Raw genomic sequence first — 15557 nt, 5'->3', positions numbered from 1 at the left:
TATATATGCATCAAGCTTTGCTTGTTAATAGTTACAGTTGTTGAAAAGTAGAATGGACTGCCTTGGGAGTAGTGGGTTACCCCACTTTTTGTTAAGTGAAGGCATGATGATCGTTTGTTAGAGATGCAATAGAGAGGCTTTCTTTTGAGGTATGGGTTGAGCTAGTTAACCTCTGAGATCTCAGCCAACTCTTCTTATGTGATTCTGTGCTTGTCCTGTGTTGCTGTGATGTGTTATGTGAATGTTAGAACCAAATCTCTTATCAGTGAACCATAATAATATTGAGCTAGCTGCTTTAGAAAATTGTGGGGTGGGAGTGAGACTGTAGAAGCGTTCACTTGGATGTGCCTTCTGCCCTATTCCAAGCTCACAGTGTACTGTTGAACCTAGTGAGTCTAAATGAAATGTTATCTTTTTCATCCCCTTGCTTGAATCCTGTAAACCCTAGAGCCTCAGGGAGGTTTACAGATTTCATCGAAGCCAGAGACTATGTATCTTCATTAGTCTGCGATGGTCTTGGAGTCATAAACTTAAAACATTTTCAGTCTCTGGCACCACCTCAACTCTTATTTATGTTTATAAATTTCTTGACATTTTGATACGAAAAAGCTCAAGGAAACCTATTTTCAAAGTACATTCCCTGAGAGAAAAAGGTTACTTATTGATTGACAGAAAAGAAGGATGTGTCCTTTAATCTGGCCAGTGTAGTACTAAAACATCAGCTCTTACGGTCGATTAGAGTTTTGTTACCTCTGCACTTTGGCATGGTTTACACCGTTGTAGTTACTTTGTATGTTGTTTTTAGCCATTTTCTTTACTTTGCACAACTTTATACATGTCTGTCCATGCTTTTTTTGGTTTTGTTTCATTTTTGTTTAATTTATTTTTTTTTGTTACATTTTAAGTTCCAAATTGTCTCCCTCCGTCCCCACCCCACACTAGAGAAGGCCACCATTTGACACAAATTTTTATGTAAATCCATACTGTGCTTACTTCTGTTTATCAGATCTTTTTCTGGAGGTGGATAGCATCCTCCTTCATAAATCTGTATAGTTGATTTGAGTATTTGTAGTACTCAGAATCACTTGGTTGTTCATAATTATTCTTTGAACACCATTGCTGTTACTGCATGGAGCATTCTTTTGTTTATGCTCACTTTTCATTATTTCGTGCCAGTCTTCCCATGGTTTTCTGTAATCAACCAGCTCATCATTTCTTACAGTGCATCAGTGTTCCATCACAGTCATACACCACAGCTTGTTCAGCCCTTCCCCCATTGATGGGCATCCCCTCGATTTCCAGTTCTTTGCCACCACAAAGAGAGCTGCTGTAAATATTTTAGAATATATAGGTTCTTTTTTTTACCCTGATCACCTTAGGAAACAGACCTAATAGTGATATTGCTTGGTCAGAGGGTATATCCATTTTTTAAAGCAAATTCTTTACATTCATCGTTCCATACGGCACTGTAGTATTCCATTACATTCACATGTCAGAATTCTCTCAGCTCTTCTTGTTGCTGGGCACATATTTTGTTTCCAGAATTTGTTATTGCAAATAATACCACTGTGAATGTTTTTTGTACATAGTCATCTTTTCTTGCTGTCAATAAGCTTAGAATATATAATCCTAGTAGTGAGATCTTCTGTTTTCTTTTATTAGAAGCTCTAAACTAAAAAACAAGTGATGATAATAAAGATTTCAAAAATGCATAGAGAAAATGAGACTTTTTGATTGAAAATTTTAATAACTGATTTGGGAGCATTTATTACTTATGGCATTAAGTGACTGTATTAATTTTAGGACATTTCAAATTCAGTGGTCATAAAGACATGTCAGGTACTTGTGATGAGATCATTCCAATATCTCACTAATAAGGTTTGGGTAGAGAAATTATATAATGACATTTTCATTAGGTAATGATGAGAATTTGAAATATATAGACAGAGAATCTTTGGGAGATTAAAATGTGATAAATTTACATGATGTTTCCTTAGCATCAGAAGAAACTTTTGATACTATTGAAATTTTTATCCGTTTCTAGGCATATTTATTCATTAGGTTCTAGAAGGTTTAAATTTCTTATTGTTCCCTGGATTAAAAATATGAAATGGTGACATGTTATTTACCATATTGCTTTCTCTTGTAGGTTGTTCCCTTTCTCTCATTTGAAATAGCTTTGTGCTCTAAGTTGAACATTTCTTTTTCATCGTTATTGATTAATGTTTGGACAACTCACATTTTTAAAGTTCTTTATTTTTATTACTCTTAAGTGCCTCTGTAAAGTAGTAAATATTATTCCACCAGTAGCAGTGAACAGCAAAGTAACATCTAATGACTGTGTGACCAGAGTGAAATTTGAACCATTACTCTTGAGTTTTTTAGGTATCTGCTTTTCCCACTGAATTTTACTAGATTCTTCTGCAGTATTAACTTCTCAACCTTTTAACTTCTGAGTAGTCATGGGGCTCCTTTTTGGATTTTTTTTAAAGGGGAGTTCAAGTTGATGAAAGAGCAAAATACAGCAAGTTTCGGAGAAACAAGACTAAGAATTTATCGATAGAAGTTGGCATGTAACGTGCAGTTTTTCATTCTAACCAATATAGCTGCGCTTCAAGGGAAACCTTGTTCTTTGAAAAGGTCGTTAAGAGATCTTAACTTTGGGAAGGGATATCTAGCTAACTACCTGGGTAAAAAAGGAGAAATTAGCTTTGCCCCTTTCTTGCTCCTGGCTGAAAGAGAAAGATAAATCTGTTCTTGTGTGTGTTTGATCCTTAAGAAACTGGGTCCCAGTGGTTACATAATAGTGCAGGATAAGATGTCAAGAAAAGTTCAGGACATGGAAATGTAGGTAATTGATAACTGATTCGACATTTGGGCAAGCAGCAAGTGGTGACTATCCTAGTTAAGAAAGTTAGAGCAAAGGTCTGTGGGTTAGCACATAAAAAGGATAGTAATGTTGTATTCAAGTAGCCCCGAGAAATAAAAGTTCATCTCTCTGATTAGAGTAACTGTTCTTATGTTCCAAAATAGCCGGCATACTTCTCCTGAGTACCCTGTTTGTATCTACCTACTATCCAATGAGTACCTTCTTAAATCATACATCTACAGTGTCTTTATTTTTCCTTTGATGCACAGAAGAGGTTAATGCCCTTCTCTGACTTTAGCAGGTTACTGCTGGAATGAGTACATTCTGATTCCTTATTCATTGTGCCGCATAGTTTGAGTTCAAAAACTAGACTTCTTACAGAGAACAAGGAAAGAATTTAGTTTGGGATGGAACTATAAAAGTAACTAATTCATGGTAGCGATGACTACTGTAGTCTTTCTTCTAAAAGAGTCTGGGGTGATAGTCCTGAACCCGAGTGAAGCGGTGTTGATAGTCCGGTTAGACCGACGGAGACTGGGTCCGAGAAATTTTGTAGACTTGGGATGAGATCTGCAGGACAGAGCCATAATGCTGCTTTAGTGCTCAGTGGGTACTATGAGAGACTGGCTAGTGAAGATCTGCCGGAATGTATCAGCTGGGTGCTGATGATAGATAGTCATGGAGAAACAAAACCGCTTGAGAATTATTCCGGTTCTGTTGGTACAGCTAACTTTCAGATAACTGCCTAGCTCCACCCCACCTTCCTTTTGTAAAGAAGAAATAGAAATTGCTTGGCAGTGGGCGTCTCAGTTTTTCTGCCAACATAACCTAAACTGCTTTTCTTTTGAGAGGTAGCTTGGTATTATGGAATGGGTCCTCACTTTTGAGAATAAAGGACACTTTCTTATGTCAAAAATTTCACACACGCCATATGATAGTAGTTGCACTTTTATTACTGAATGAGGAAAATAGACATCTACAGAAATCTACTGTTAATTCAGCAATGCTTTTAAAATAAATTTGTATTTTATTATAAATGCGCAGAATATACTTTGGAAAAGGTACAATACATTTGGAACATATATACATATACACACATGCATACATACACACATACATATCTGTGTGTGACAGAGAGAGAGAGTGAGTTCTGCTACATATCTTTATGGAGCTAAATGAAGACAGAAGTCACATTGATGCACATATGGGTTCTTGGATTCTTTGTAATGTTGATAGTTCCTCACACATTCTTGCCCTACAGGTTGGGAACCATTGGTATAGTAAATAGATTGTAGTAAACTTGGGAGTCAGAAGACCTGGGTTCAAGTTCTGACTCTTCCATTTACTAATCACATGACCTTGGGCAAGCTAGTTAACCTTTCTAAACCTCAGCTTCTTTATCTGAAAAGTGGGGATAGCACTTGTCCCACTTACCTCACAGAATCATTGTGAGGATAAAATGATGTAATGGATGTAAATAATACAGAAATACTTACAAAACAGTAGTTATGTAAAAAGTAAGCTGTTATTTATTATGCCTTGACTTTACTTTCACTCTGGGGATAGCTAACTGTCCTAAAGCCCTCTCACTCTTATCTCCCACAGGTAGACTGGGTACAGTGTGATGGTGGCTGCGATGAGTGGTTTCATCAAGTCTGTGTGGGTGTTTCTCCAGAAATGGCAGAAAATGAAGATTACATCTGTCTAAACTGTGCAAAGAAGCAGGGGCCAAGTAGCCCAGGACAGGCACAACCTCCTTCTTTCATAATGAGCTACAAGCTACCAGTGGAGGAACTGAAGGAGGCCAGCTAGCAGAAGCTTGGTTAGTTTAGAACATGAGGGAAATGGACCACACTGAGACCCTTTTCATCCAGGGAGGGTGGTTTGGATCTACTCAGAGTTGTTGCTTCCAAAGACGAATGGCCTACAGCAGAGAAAGCCCTCTTCGCTTTTTCTATGCAGTGGGACTGTGTGAGCCACATACTGTACCAGCCCATCTATGCAGAGATGTCTTCTTTGGTATTCCAGCCATTATCTTAACTGAAGTGTTTCTCATGAGTGTGGTGTCCTGCATTGTGTTCAGAGACTTGATTGAGCAGTAGGGTGGCTTATACAGCTGGGATGTGGAGCTGGCTTGGGGCGTGTAGGCATTAGCTAGAGATTCACAACTTAATGGCAGCACTATTTGTAGGCATGTATGGAACCAGAGTGCCTTGGGCCTGCCTGAATGGGACAGCAAGACAGTCAGAATGTCTTAGTCTCCTTCCACTATTTCTAAGCATTCTATGTTCTACAGCTATTGAAGGGAGGGCAGATCCGCAGGTTCTGTTAGAAGTCAGATGGAAAAGCAGCATATTGCAAACATCAGTTCCTAGTGCTTGTTTGTACCAAAAAAGAAAACCTGGAGCCTCCCTTCAGCTGGGGCAGACCACCGAATGTGGAGAATACCATCTCAATTCAGATGTTTGGTTAGGCTGGATCTTGGAAAGAAGAGCATTTCTTATTTCCTCCAAGAGCAACAGCTTCTCTTATAGAGACTGGCTTTGAGGATTCCCAGTATCCTGGGCCTACATGTTGGAGAGGAACAGCTACATGGACCCAGGATTCTACACAAAGAAAAGAAAAAAAGGCCAGATGGGTTGTCTTGCAGAGCCACAATGGTGCATGCTTTTGGGATAACATCCTTTTTTACAAGTATTCCTGCCATCACCAGGCTTTAGGCATGATCATAAGCAAGACCACCACATAACTGCTCACCTTGTAGTCCTGACCCATAATCTACCATTTTAAATACTGGCTATTTCAGATTCTGGCCCAGAAGCAGCAACAGATGATGCTGAGTCATGCCCTGGCTTCGTCAGAAGATGTAGGATTATGGTACCTCTAGGTGATGAGGTCATTTTAGTCAATCCATTTTTAAAGAAAAGAACTCGTTTTTACTTTTTTCTAAATGTCTCTGACTACTGACTGTTCTATAAATAGATTATTTTTCCTTTTTTTAATATACATATATAAATATATATTTACCACTATTACCAGCAGCATACATACAGTTTTCCATCATCAAAAACCCATTTGGGGGCTTTTTTTTTGTTTTTTTTTGTTTGTTTTTTTTTTTTGTTTTTGCTTTTTAAAAAGGACCTTCATTCCTTCCTTGTAGTACAAGGAGTAAGCAGTCACCTTTTCCCAAACTAGGCTAACTAGAACTTCCATCATCTTGCCTGTGTTCAAATAGGTAATTACATTTTCTTCATATGTTGGGATTTGTCCCTGTCTTTGGGGAAGTGCTGGTCTCACTTTAGTCTACGCTGTTTTTGTATGTGAACGTCTGAAGCTCGCCAGGGTGCTGTGTTCTCTCCCCTCCCACTGTGTTTTCACTTCTTGTACAGATGATAGGTGAGTTGTAGATCAGAGTCTACATAGAAGATGAGCTGAGATTTAACAAACAAACAAAACAAAAAAATCCTTACTAAAAATAGTGTTTTGTCTTTGGCTGTTCTGCGTCTCTTCTCTGTGTCCTAAAAGTACTGATTCATGACATTTCAGCAGTTGAACTAAAAGGTATCTTGAAAAGAGCTTATAAACTCCTCCTCTCTATTTTGCCTCATTCTGTTTAATAGGAAGCTAGTGGCTACTACTGTCCAATTATCATTTGAGTCAATATATTATAAAACAAATTTTACAAAATCTGGTTTCCACAAGGACATTTCCATTGCACACCATCTTGTCTAGTCAGTTTCCCTTAATACTACCATTTTTAATTATTGTAAATTAATAGCAGTTCATATTTTGATGTCTTATCAATTCCCAAATAAGTAAAAGATAGCTGTGGGTCAGGATTTAATAGATGAACATTTTATTTTTAAAAATACTTCTTTATTATGAATTTATAATTATCAACATATATGGATACTTTACTGTTAGTTCATACATGAGCTGTATAAGTTTTGTTCCCCTCTACTGTCAATATAGGTTATAGGAGGAATAAGTAAAATATCTTTTGATCAATTGAATTACCATGAAGACAGGAATAGAAAGTAATTCTGAGAATTAAGAATATGAGAGAAATCCTATCAGTCCTCTTTATTGTGGCCTTCTATGTAAAAGTCAAAGAAACCGCCTGTGATTATTAATGTCCCCAGGTTGGACGATGGCTGTTTAGGGATATGTTTGCTTTGATTTCTCTTGTGCTACTCTTTAAAATTCAGCTCTTTGGAGCAGGCTGGGTTGTGCCCTTTAAAATGGTGGGCCAACAAGTGTGGCTGTCTAGAGCGTAACTTCTGTCCCTAGGATGTGTTGGGGGATATCCCCCAGAAAATTCACAAGGAACAAACTAGCCTCCAGCAATGTATAGTTTCCTGCTAAAAGGCTAACATAGACATTTGACATTTTAAAAAAATTTCTATTTCTTCCTTTAGAACTATGAGATTATCACTTAAGTGAAGTCTGAGAGCTTGGCTTAATTACATTACAGATTGGGCCTCCAGGGTTGGGAAGCAAAAAGTAAGGATAAAACTGAGTGTTAACATACCAAGCTGTGATTTTTGGGAGGCGTAAAGGAAGTGAAAGCTAAGAAATGTTTGTGTTCTTCTAAAGCATAATTTTGAAAAAGAAACTACTCACTGATATTATGGCTTACTTCATTCCTCAGCACTATAGATACTTTGGTATCAAAGCTTTGGTTTTTAAATGGTTGCCAACAGAAAATGGCAGTTCGTCATAGTTGAGCTTTTGCATGTTTATTCCTTTTCAAAGGCAGATGTCATTGCAAACCATTTTGACAAAGGTTATGGAAAGTGATGAAAAGAAAGTTAAAAAATGAAAATAATAGTTTAACAAAACACACCGGAGGTTGATGGACCTGTCAGATTGACAAGAAGATTTTAGTTACTGCTTTGGTTCTGTTCTTACTTGCTTTGTACCCCAGAAAATGTTCTGTTCATTTATTATACTTTAGAATTTAGACGCAAAACAGTACAGTGAAAGAATACTTCTATAAGTCAGTATCCTAAACAAGAAATAAGTCTGAATGAATCAGCGAGTACTTGAGATTGGGCGAGATCTCATTCATTCAACATATATTATTGAACACCTACCATGTGCAAGGCTGAGGGGTGTTCATGGACCTTACAGTTTAGTTGTTGAGATGAGAAATATCTGCAAATCACTGTTAATACAGGATAGAAGGTGAAAGTACAGTAAGAGGGATACCTGGAGTTCAGAAGAAGGAGATCTGATCCCAGATCCAGAACCTTTATTTTGGGAAATAAGGAAAAGAAACCAGGAATCACATTCCCAGGGAAGATGATTTATCTGCTACTTTATTTTAGATAGTTGGTGAAAATCAGAGTTTGAGAGCTGAAAGTTGTATTCAGGTGAAACTGTTTAAAATTTATGTCAGCCCTTGACATACTTAGAAACTTGCTGTTGCAAGTTTCATTGACTGCCAGGTTGACAAGAAAAATGATTGGTTTGGTTTATTCTCTACTGTTTAATTATTTTTTTCTCTTTCAATTCAACAAACATTTTTAATCACCTGTTCTGTGCAAGACAGTGTAGTAGGCAATGGGGCACAAAAATCAAAGTCCCTTCTAGGTGGGAATTTATAGTTTGGGATTAGAAAGAAAGGATGGGTATTGTTATATTTCCCCTTATCCTGAATTATGCCTTTGTTATTTATTGCTGATGAGAGGCACTGCAAAAGAGGGATTATAGGGCCGATTTTAGAGTTGGGAAGATCTGTGTTTAAGTTCTGCCTCTAACATGTTGCTAGCTGTATGACTGGGCAAGTCACATAACTTTCATTTGCAAGATAATTATGTTACTGAGGAGTGGGAAGAGATTTCATATTTTGGATTCCTCACACTGATGAAATTACAAGTCCAAGGAAAAAATGTTGATAACGAAAAATAGAAATGAAAAATTCTAACCAAGAATTATAATATCTCTTCTGTTTGGAGGCGGTGTGGTGTAATGGACATAGGACCAGGCTTAGAGTCAGTCCTGAATTCCTGTCCTGCCTCTGACACGTGCTAGCTGTTTTACCAGGAGCATATGACGACATAGGGCCTCAGGCAGCTTTCTAAAACCATGTGCTTCTGATTGGCATCAGTGAATGAAAGTTTCCCCACCAGGGAATTCCTTACACCTGTTTGAAATCATAGATTCAGACCAAAACATTTCTTACTGTCTAAACATGCTCATAATAGAATGTTTCCTTCAAGAGATTCTCCCTGGAGAGCAGTGTTTGTCCCACTGTCTGCCCATGGCACATTTTTAGGGGTCCACAAAAATTTATTGCCAGAAGTCCTTACCACGTACTTTGCCTTGCTTCAGAATATCTAAAGTTTTATCCTTGTGAGAATTCCTGGTACTGATGCAAATCACATTTCCTTAATGCCTTAGGAAGAGGAAGAATAGTGGGTATTTTTAAGCAACCTGGCTTCTGACGACTCCTTGCATTCTCCCATTTTCTTCCTCCTCCTCAACCTTCATTCTCGACTCTCTTCCTTTAGTCTTACTCCTCCCCTCACTCCTCCCCCGTGCTCTAAAATAGAGAATTTAAAATGCTTTACATAGCTGAAGTATACTTTGAGTTAGGAAAATCTGTTGTAGGAAATTTTCTTAGAGATTTATTATGTGCAGGATACTTACATATAATATAGGCTCTCGTATAACAGGGCTATTGGTGCCTTATAAGTATGACTTATTTCATTATTTTGGTCATCTGAACATAATTTTGTTTTCTGAGGGAAAATTTGGGTTAGAGAATATTAATTATTACATATAAAAGCCAAAAAGAAAATAAAACTTGATGTGCATTCAATGTCTTACATTCTCATCCAGACTGGTTACAATTTGTAATGGTTAACATGTAAGGTAGTCTAACACAAAGTGGGTAAGAGTGAGGAAAGCTGGGTTAGATGAATAGGAGTTCCCAAACACATTTCATTTATTCTATGGCCAGGAGAGATGTTAGATAATTTGATAGTATCAACAGCTGATACTATACTAAGAACAGTCTTCAAAAATACAGATGGGTTTGGTACCTGAGGAGTTCAGCTGTTCACAAATATACATGACTCTACCTCTGTTTCTTTGAAACTTTGTCCTTTTGCAGTGAACCAATACCAGTCATGAAAATAGAGGAGGGGGAAAAAAACCTCTGAAATTTCTATTCCCCAAATACCTAAGACTGGTTCAAACCCAAAGTTTCTTTAGAGAAGGAAATGACAAGTCTGAAGGACAAATAATGGGACTGCTAAGGACTTTCTGATTAAAGAGCAAAATGTACTCTATGAGGGAAAATTTTTCTACTTGTAGTAATTAGGTGCCTGGTTTTCTTAAGGTGATAATTCTTTCCTCTTGAAACTACTTAGGTCATAACCTGGTTGACAGTATGTATTGAGTTTCTGTGTGCCTGCCACTCACTATGCTAGATACTGTGTAGAATGCATAATAAGTAGGAAGCGAAGCACAATCTCTTCCTTGAAGAACTTTACATTTTGATTGAGAGATGAGGTACATATGCATGAAACAAATGGCAAACAATACTGGGGGGTTGATAATCAAGTAACAAAATGGCATAATGTAGACTAAAATTGCCGTTGGAATTCCTTTGACATTTCTCCTGCAGAGAGGCATTTGCTCATTTGAATTTATTTTTATGCAGCTCTTGATAGGGAAGATTTTAGTATGTGTAATACAACCTGCTTAATACAGTTTGTTGAGAGGCAACATGGTATAGTGGTTATGGAGCTGGCCTTCGTGAGTCCAGAAGACCTGGGTTCAAGTCCCTCTTCTGACCTCAGGCAAGCTTGTCACTTAATTTTTCAGTGGCTTAGGAGACTGTCTTAAGATGGGGTGGGGAACCTGCAACCTCAAGGCCACATGTGGCCTTCTAGGTCCTTGGGTACAGCATTTTGATTGAGTCCAAGTTTTACAGAACAAATCCTTTTATTAAGGGGACTTGTTCTGTGAGGTTTGGATTCAAAGGCCATACTTGAGGACTTAGAGGGCCACATGTGGCCTCAAGGCTGCAGGTTCCTCACTGCTTTCCAGTAGGAGAAATGATTTACAACCTTCTAGCTCACAATCTAAAGAAAGCTGGGCTTGGGGTGGGGGAGAGGGTAAGGATAGAACAATCATACAAGAAGACAGGGAGGTTCAGGATCCCAGCTGTGGCCTTTTGGGCTGAGGGGCATGCTGAACAAATTCAAGCCCATCCTTTTTAATGAGAAAACTGAGGCGTAGAGAGGTGAAATCACTTGCCCATGATGACATATATAGTACATGGAAAAGGCAGGACTCAAAACTTAGTCTTTTGATTCCAAAACCAGTATTCTTTTTCACCACACCATGCTGCTTCATCCATAGTGGACATTATATACCTTATCCTAACCTTTAAGTTTCTTTTGTTGCCTGTTTTTACTCCTGCAGAGCACTGGAGTCCTTAATAAAAAGAATTGTTTTGCGAAGTTTGGATTCAGTCAAAGGGCCACACTTGAGGACCTAGAGGGTCCTCAAGGCTTCAGGTCCCCCAACCCTGGTCTAAGATGAAGCTGCAGAATAGTTACCAGTCTGCACTGGTATTACTGGAAGCTACTCTTCAGGAGCTCCCTACACTAAGGAAATCACAGATCTAGTTATAAAAAAAGTGGTCTGCCAGTGGTCTGAACTAAATTGTATCCTTTTTGTTTGAGAACCAGCCTAGGAAAGGTTCACTATGGTGGCTGTAGGTGATAAGGTTTTCCAACCACATCAATTTAGGAAGACATAAGTTGTAGAGGGATTGAAATCAGCTTTAGTGGAAGGAATCCCTGTCCTGATGAATTCCCATGGTTAGTGGCCATGGCTCCTCTAGCTTTGGCTTTCATCACCTGTAAAATGGGGATAATAACACCTATCTCAGGGTTGTTTTGGAGATCAAAGGAGATAAAGTGTGAAGCACTTTGCGTCTTTAAAGCACTATGTAACCCCCAACCATGGAAGGTGTTGGCTATTCTGTGTGTTATTTAGGAGGGCATCACAGGAGTCCCCCAAAATAATCTGAGTAGCTTCAAGCTGGTGAATCTTGTTTCATAAAAGTCCCGTTGGATTGCTCAAGAATTTTCTTAGGAAAATTTAATTCCAAAAATGGCAGGTCCCCTCTCCCCATGTAGAATTGTGTTGTAGAAAGAACACTGATATAAGAGAGACGGATTCTAGTCCAGTGTGTGAACTTGGGTAAGACATTTAACCACTTAAGTTTTCTTATTTCTAAAGTGAGGTAAAGGGTCCAGATGGTAATTATCAGGAAATGGTGAATACCTACTGTGGTCTGCTTAGGCATCATATAGATGCTAAGGATATAAAAAGGGGTAGAGTCCTTGAAATACGTATATATGTATGGGACATATATGCAGTGATCTTGAAGGAGCTAAAGGTCCCTTCTAGCTATAAAAATTCTAAAATTCTGAACAGTACATCCTGTCCTCTCATACCTAATCAATCAATCAATGAATAAGTTCCTCCTATGTTCCAGGCACTGTGCTAAGTGCTGGAGATACAGAAAGGCGAAAGATAGTCCCTGCCCTCAAGAAGATTTACTATCTAATAGGGGAGACAACATGTGCACATACACAAAGCAAGCTATATACAGGATAAATAGGAAATAATTAACAGAGGGAAGGCACTGGAATAAAGAAGGGTTGGAGAAGGCTTCCAGTACCAGTTATTATTTTGGAAGTACCAGGTCTTCCTCTAGTCTTTTTCCTCCATGTGAGATTTTCAGCTTACACAAAATCATATATTTAGAGATGGAAAGGACCTTAGGAGGACATCTAGTCTAATGCCTCATTTAACAGATGTGGAAATAGGCCCAGAGATTAAGTAACTTGCCCCAGGTCACACATGTAGAGCCCAGACTTGAACACCGACCCTCTTCTGCTAAAACCAGTGTTCTTTCACTGTAGTGTGTTGCCTTAGGCTAGCCACAGCTTAAACATATTAAAAAACAAAAACCTGCCCTTGATTGCTTGGTAACTGACTCCAGAAGGTGTTCTGTCTGATCTGTCAGCTACCTGAAGGCTAATTTAGTATTCTCCCTTAGTACCTGCTCCTCTGTATAACCATCATTGTCAGTGTGACATTGCTAGTTTGATTATAGGGTTTATGAGTCATTCTGTTACTTTCCTTCCATTCACTTTATCTTATTCAAAATTGCCACCCCCAGAGTTACTTTAACATTTGTTCTCTACTTGGTTCATAAAATAGTGGGGATGGAAGGAACTTCAAATCTTCCCTGCCCCCAGAAATGGATATAACTAAAACCAACCTGGCAGAAATACTAGTGTTTACCCCCATCTTTAAAAATCCCCAGGGAACTATGTTGGCTCTGTGTTACCATATGTTTCTTTTTGGTATGTGATTGTTCATTGAATTTCTTGCCATCTGATTTATTTTCCTCGAACATCCAGTTCCTTATTGTACTATGTTACTGTATTTTCCAAATTTCTCCTGACTTCCTCTTCTGCCCAAATTTCTTTTGTTCCTTAAAGCATTCCTACCCTCTTTTTTGTTGTTTTTGTTTTAATCTCCCTTATCTGCTCTGCTAGCCACGATTCTTCAGAGCAGTTACTTGGCCTGGAAGGGACCTTAACCTCGTGTCCCCTGCCTCCATAAATGAATATACATGTATCTTTGTAGCAATATTTATATAGAAATGCAACGTATAAAATAGCTCATCTTTATGTAGCACTTTAAATTTGACAAAATGTGTTTGTCATGATCCCAGTGACTAAATATGAGCATGTATACCGAGGACATATCATATGCTAATTGTATGTGTATACACATATAACTCACTGCATGTGAAAAATTATAAAGCAAGCTATGAATGAGATACCTAGGGAAAGAGCCCGCTCCCATTGAGTTTAATGAAGTTTACAGTAAAATATTTCTCCTTGTCCTTATCCATACTTCTCTCCCAACCTGGATATTTTTTTTAAAAGTTGGTATTGCCCCTTTAAAATGAAATCATCTAGTAGTTTAAAAAAAAAGTTTTGTTGCTGTTCTTTTTTTTTAAGTTGTCATTTGCAAGTGACTTCCCATCTCCTGTCCTAATAGAACCCTCCCTTGAAATAAAAAAAACTACAGTTGAGCAAAATAAATCAAGGTATTGGTCATGTCTGACAATGTGTGCCCCATTCCACACCTATAGCATACCACCTAGTGCTGTGGCACTACAGTTGTTTTTTTTCTTGATTTGGTTGGGAGTCCTATAAGATTGTGCTGCAGTACAGTGTTAGATGCAATTACTCTGATCACTGTGGTTTATTGAGCTTGGTAAGCCAAACCTTTCCAACTCCTCAGGATCTCAAATACCCCTGCATACTTTTCTATGCAAACTACTGTGGCATTTTTTCTTTTGCATTTCCTTTGGAAGCTGCCAACATGTAATTTCTATTCCCATCTCATTCAAATGTGGAGTTTTGAATAGTCTCCTCTTTATAGCAAGAATAATTGTGATGCAGTATGAGATTTGATATTTGTTTCTGAGAATGATTAAGGTGGGAATTCAGCAATTTGGTTTCCTTGAAGTAGATAAAAGGGCCAAAAGCTCCTCATTCTGGAAACTTGTGGAACAATAGATTACTCTCTCAAATGATACGATTGACAGACATACAGTGGTTTCCATCTTAGGAATTGGGATGGTTCCCAATGAATTGAGTTGGGATCGTTGGGTTCTATTGGTGTGTGCAACTGTTTTAGGCCTGGAAACATAATAGCCAACCTACTAGCAGATGTATTCCTGTCTCTGCTAATCTAGTGCCCGTGGCTTTACTGCTATAGGCCCTTGGGGTTAATGTTGGGAGTCCTCGGGATTTTAGGAGGTTATCTTGTCTACCTCTGCTACCAGGCAGGACTAAACCTAAAGCCATTCCTGAAAGATACTGCCTGGTTACTGGAAAGTGTCTGGAATACACTGCATGTAAATAACCTGGTACTGTCCCACTTTTCTCTAGTTATTATCACCAAATAATTTGTTGTACAATAAATATTTGTTGGCTAACTGAACAAATTTTTTCTCATTTGTGACACTGATATTCTTGTAAGGTGATTGGCCAGGAGTGCACCTTCATAAATCAGAAATGAGGACATTGCTGCATGGGGCAGACCTATTTAGAATCAGATCCTAAAGATCGATTTTCTACCACACTATTGTTTCCCAGAGTTGTCTGGGGAATTTTCTATGGGTGGTTCTTTTTGGTCATGCTGGTGGTGAGGAGTTTTAGAAATGGAAAGGATTTGAAGAGAAGGGAGGGTTCTGAGAATAGGATTTAAGTTTGGCATAGAAGCGTATAGAATGGATAATGAAGGTAATATTCTGTGGGTGATGGTGGAATAAGGAGATAGTGGAGCCTAATGGAATAGAAATCATAATATACTCTTACTGTAATCTTTTCCCTTCTTTCCTTCCCATTGACCTTTCCACAACTTCTCCAGCTAAAAAAAGCAGTTACAACAAGGGGAATGGAGTGAATTTGGCCCTACAGATTTATGCAGACAAAGGATCTGCAGAAATCAGAATTAGAGGTGCATGTAACAGGCTGAAATGGGTCTCCAGCCATCATGCAGTTGGTTGTCTAGGAAAGAGAAGACAATCAACAACTCAGAGGGAAGGGGAAAACTGGAACCAAGTTGGTCA

The 15557-nt window shown here is 38.4% G+C and overlaps 1 protein-coding gene across 1 annotated transcript in view; it reads left to right on the top strand.

Moving 5' to 3' along the window:
• The window catches only part of KDM5A (lysine demethylase 5A), a 106062-nt gene extending 99332 nt beyond the window's left edge, over nucleotides 1-6730 (top strand). Inside the window, exon 28 of the mRNA XM_036758862.1 lies at nucleotides 4475-6730. Coding sequence (XP_036614757.1) covers nucleotides 4475-4681 — 207 coding nt within the window. The 3' untranslated portion in view covers nucleotides 4682-6730. The remainder of the gene's footprint in view (nucleotides 1-4474) is intronic.
• Nucleotides 6731-15557: the final 8827 nt, after the last annotated feature.

This window comes from Trichosurus vulpecula, chromosome 5 (genome assembly GCF_011100635.1).
Source record: "Trichosurus vulpecula isolate mTriVul1 chromosome 5, mTriVul1.pri, whole genome shotgun sequence".
NCBI lineage: Eukaryota > Metazoa > Chordata > Mammalia > Diprotodontia > Phalangeridae > Trichosurus > Trichosurus vulpecula.
The sequence above is the reverse complement of the archived record's forward strand: the minus strand, read 5'-3'. Positions and strand labels throughout refer to the sequence as shown.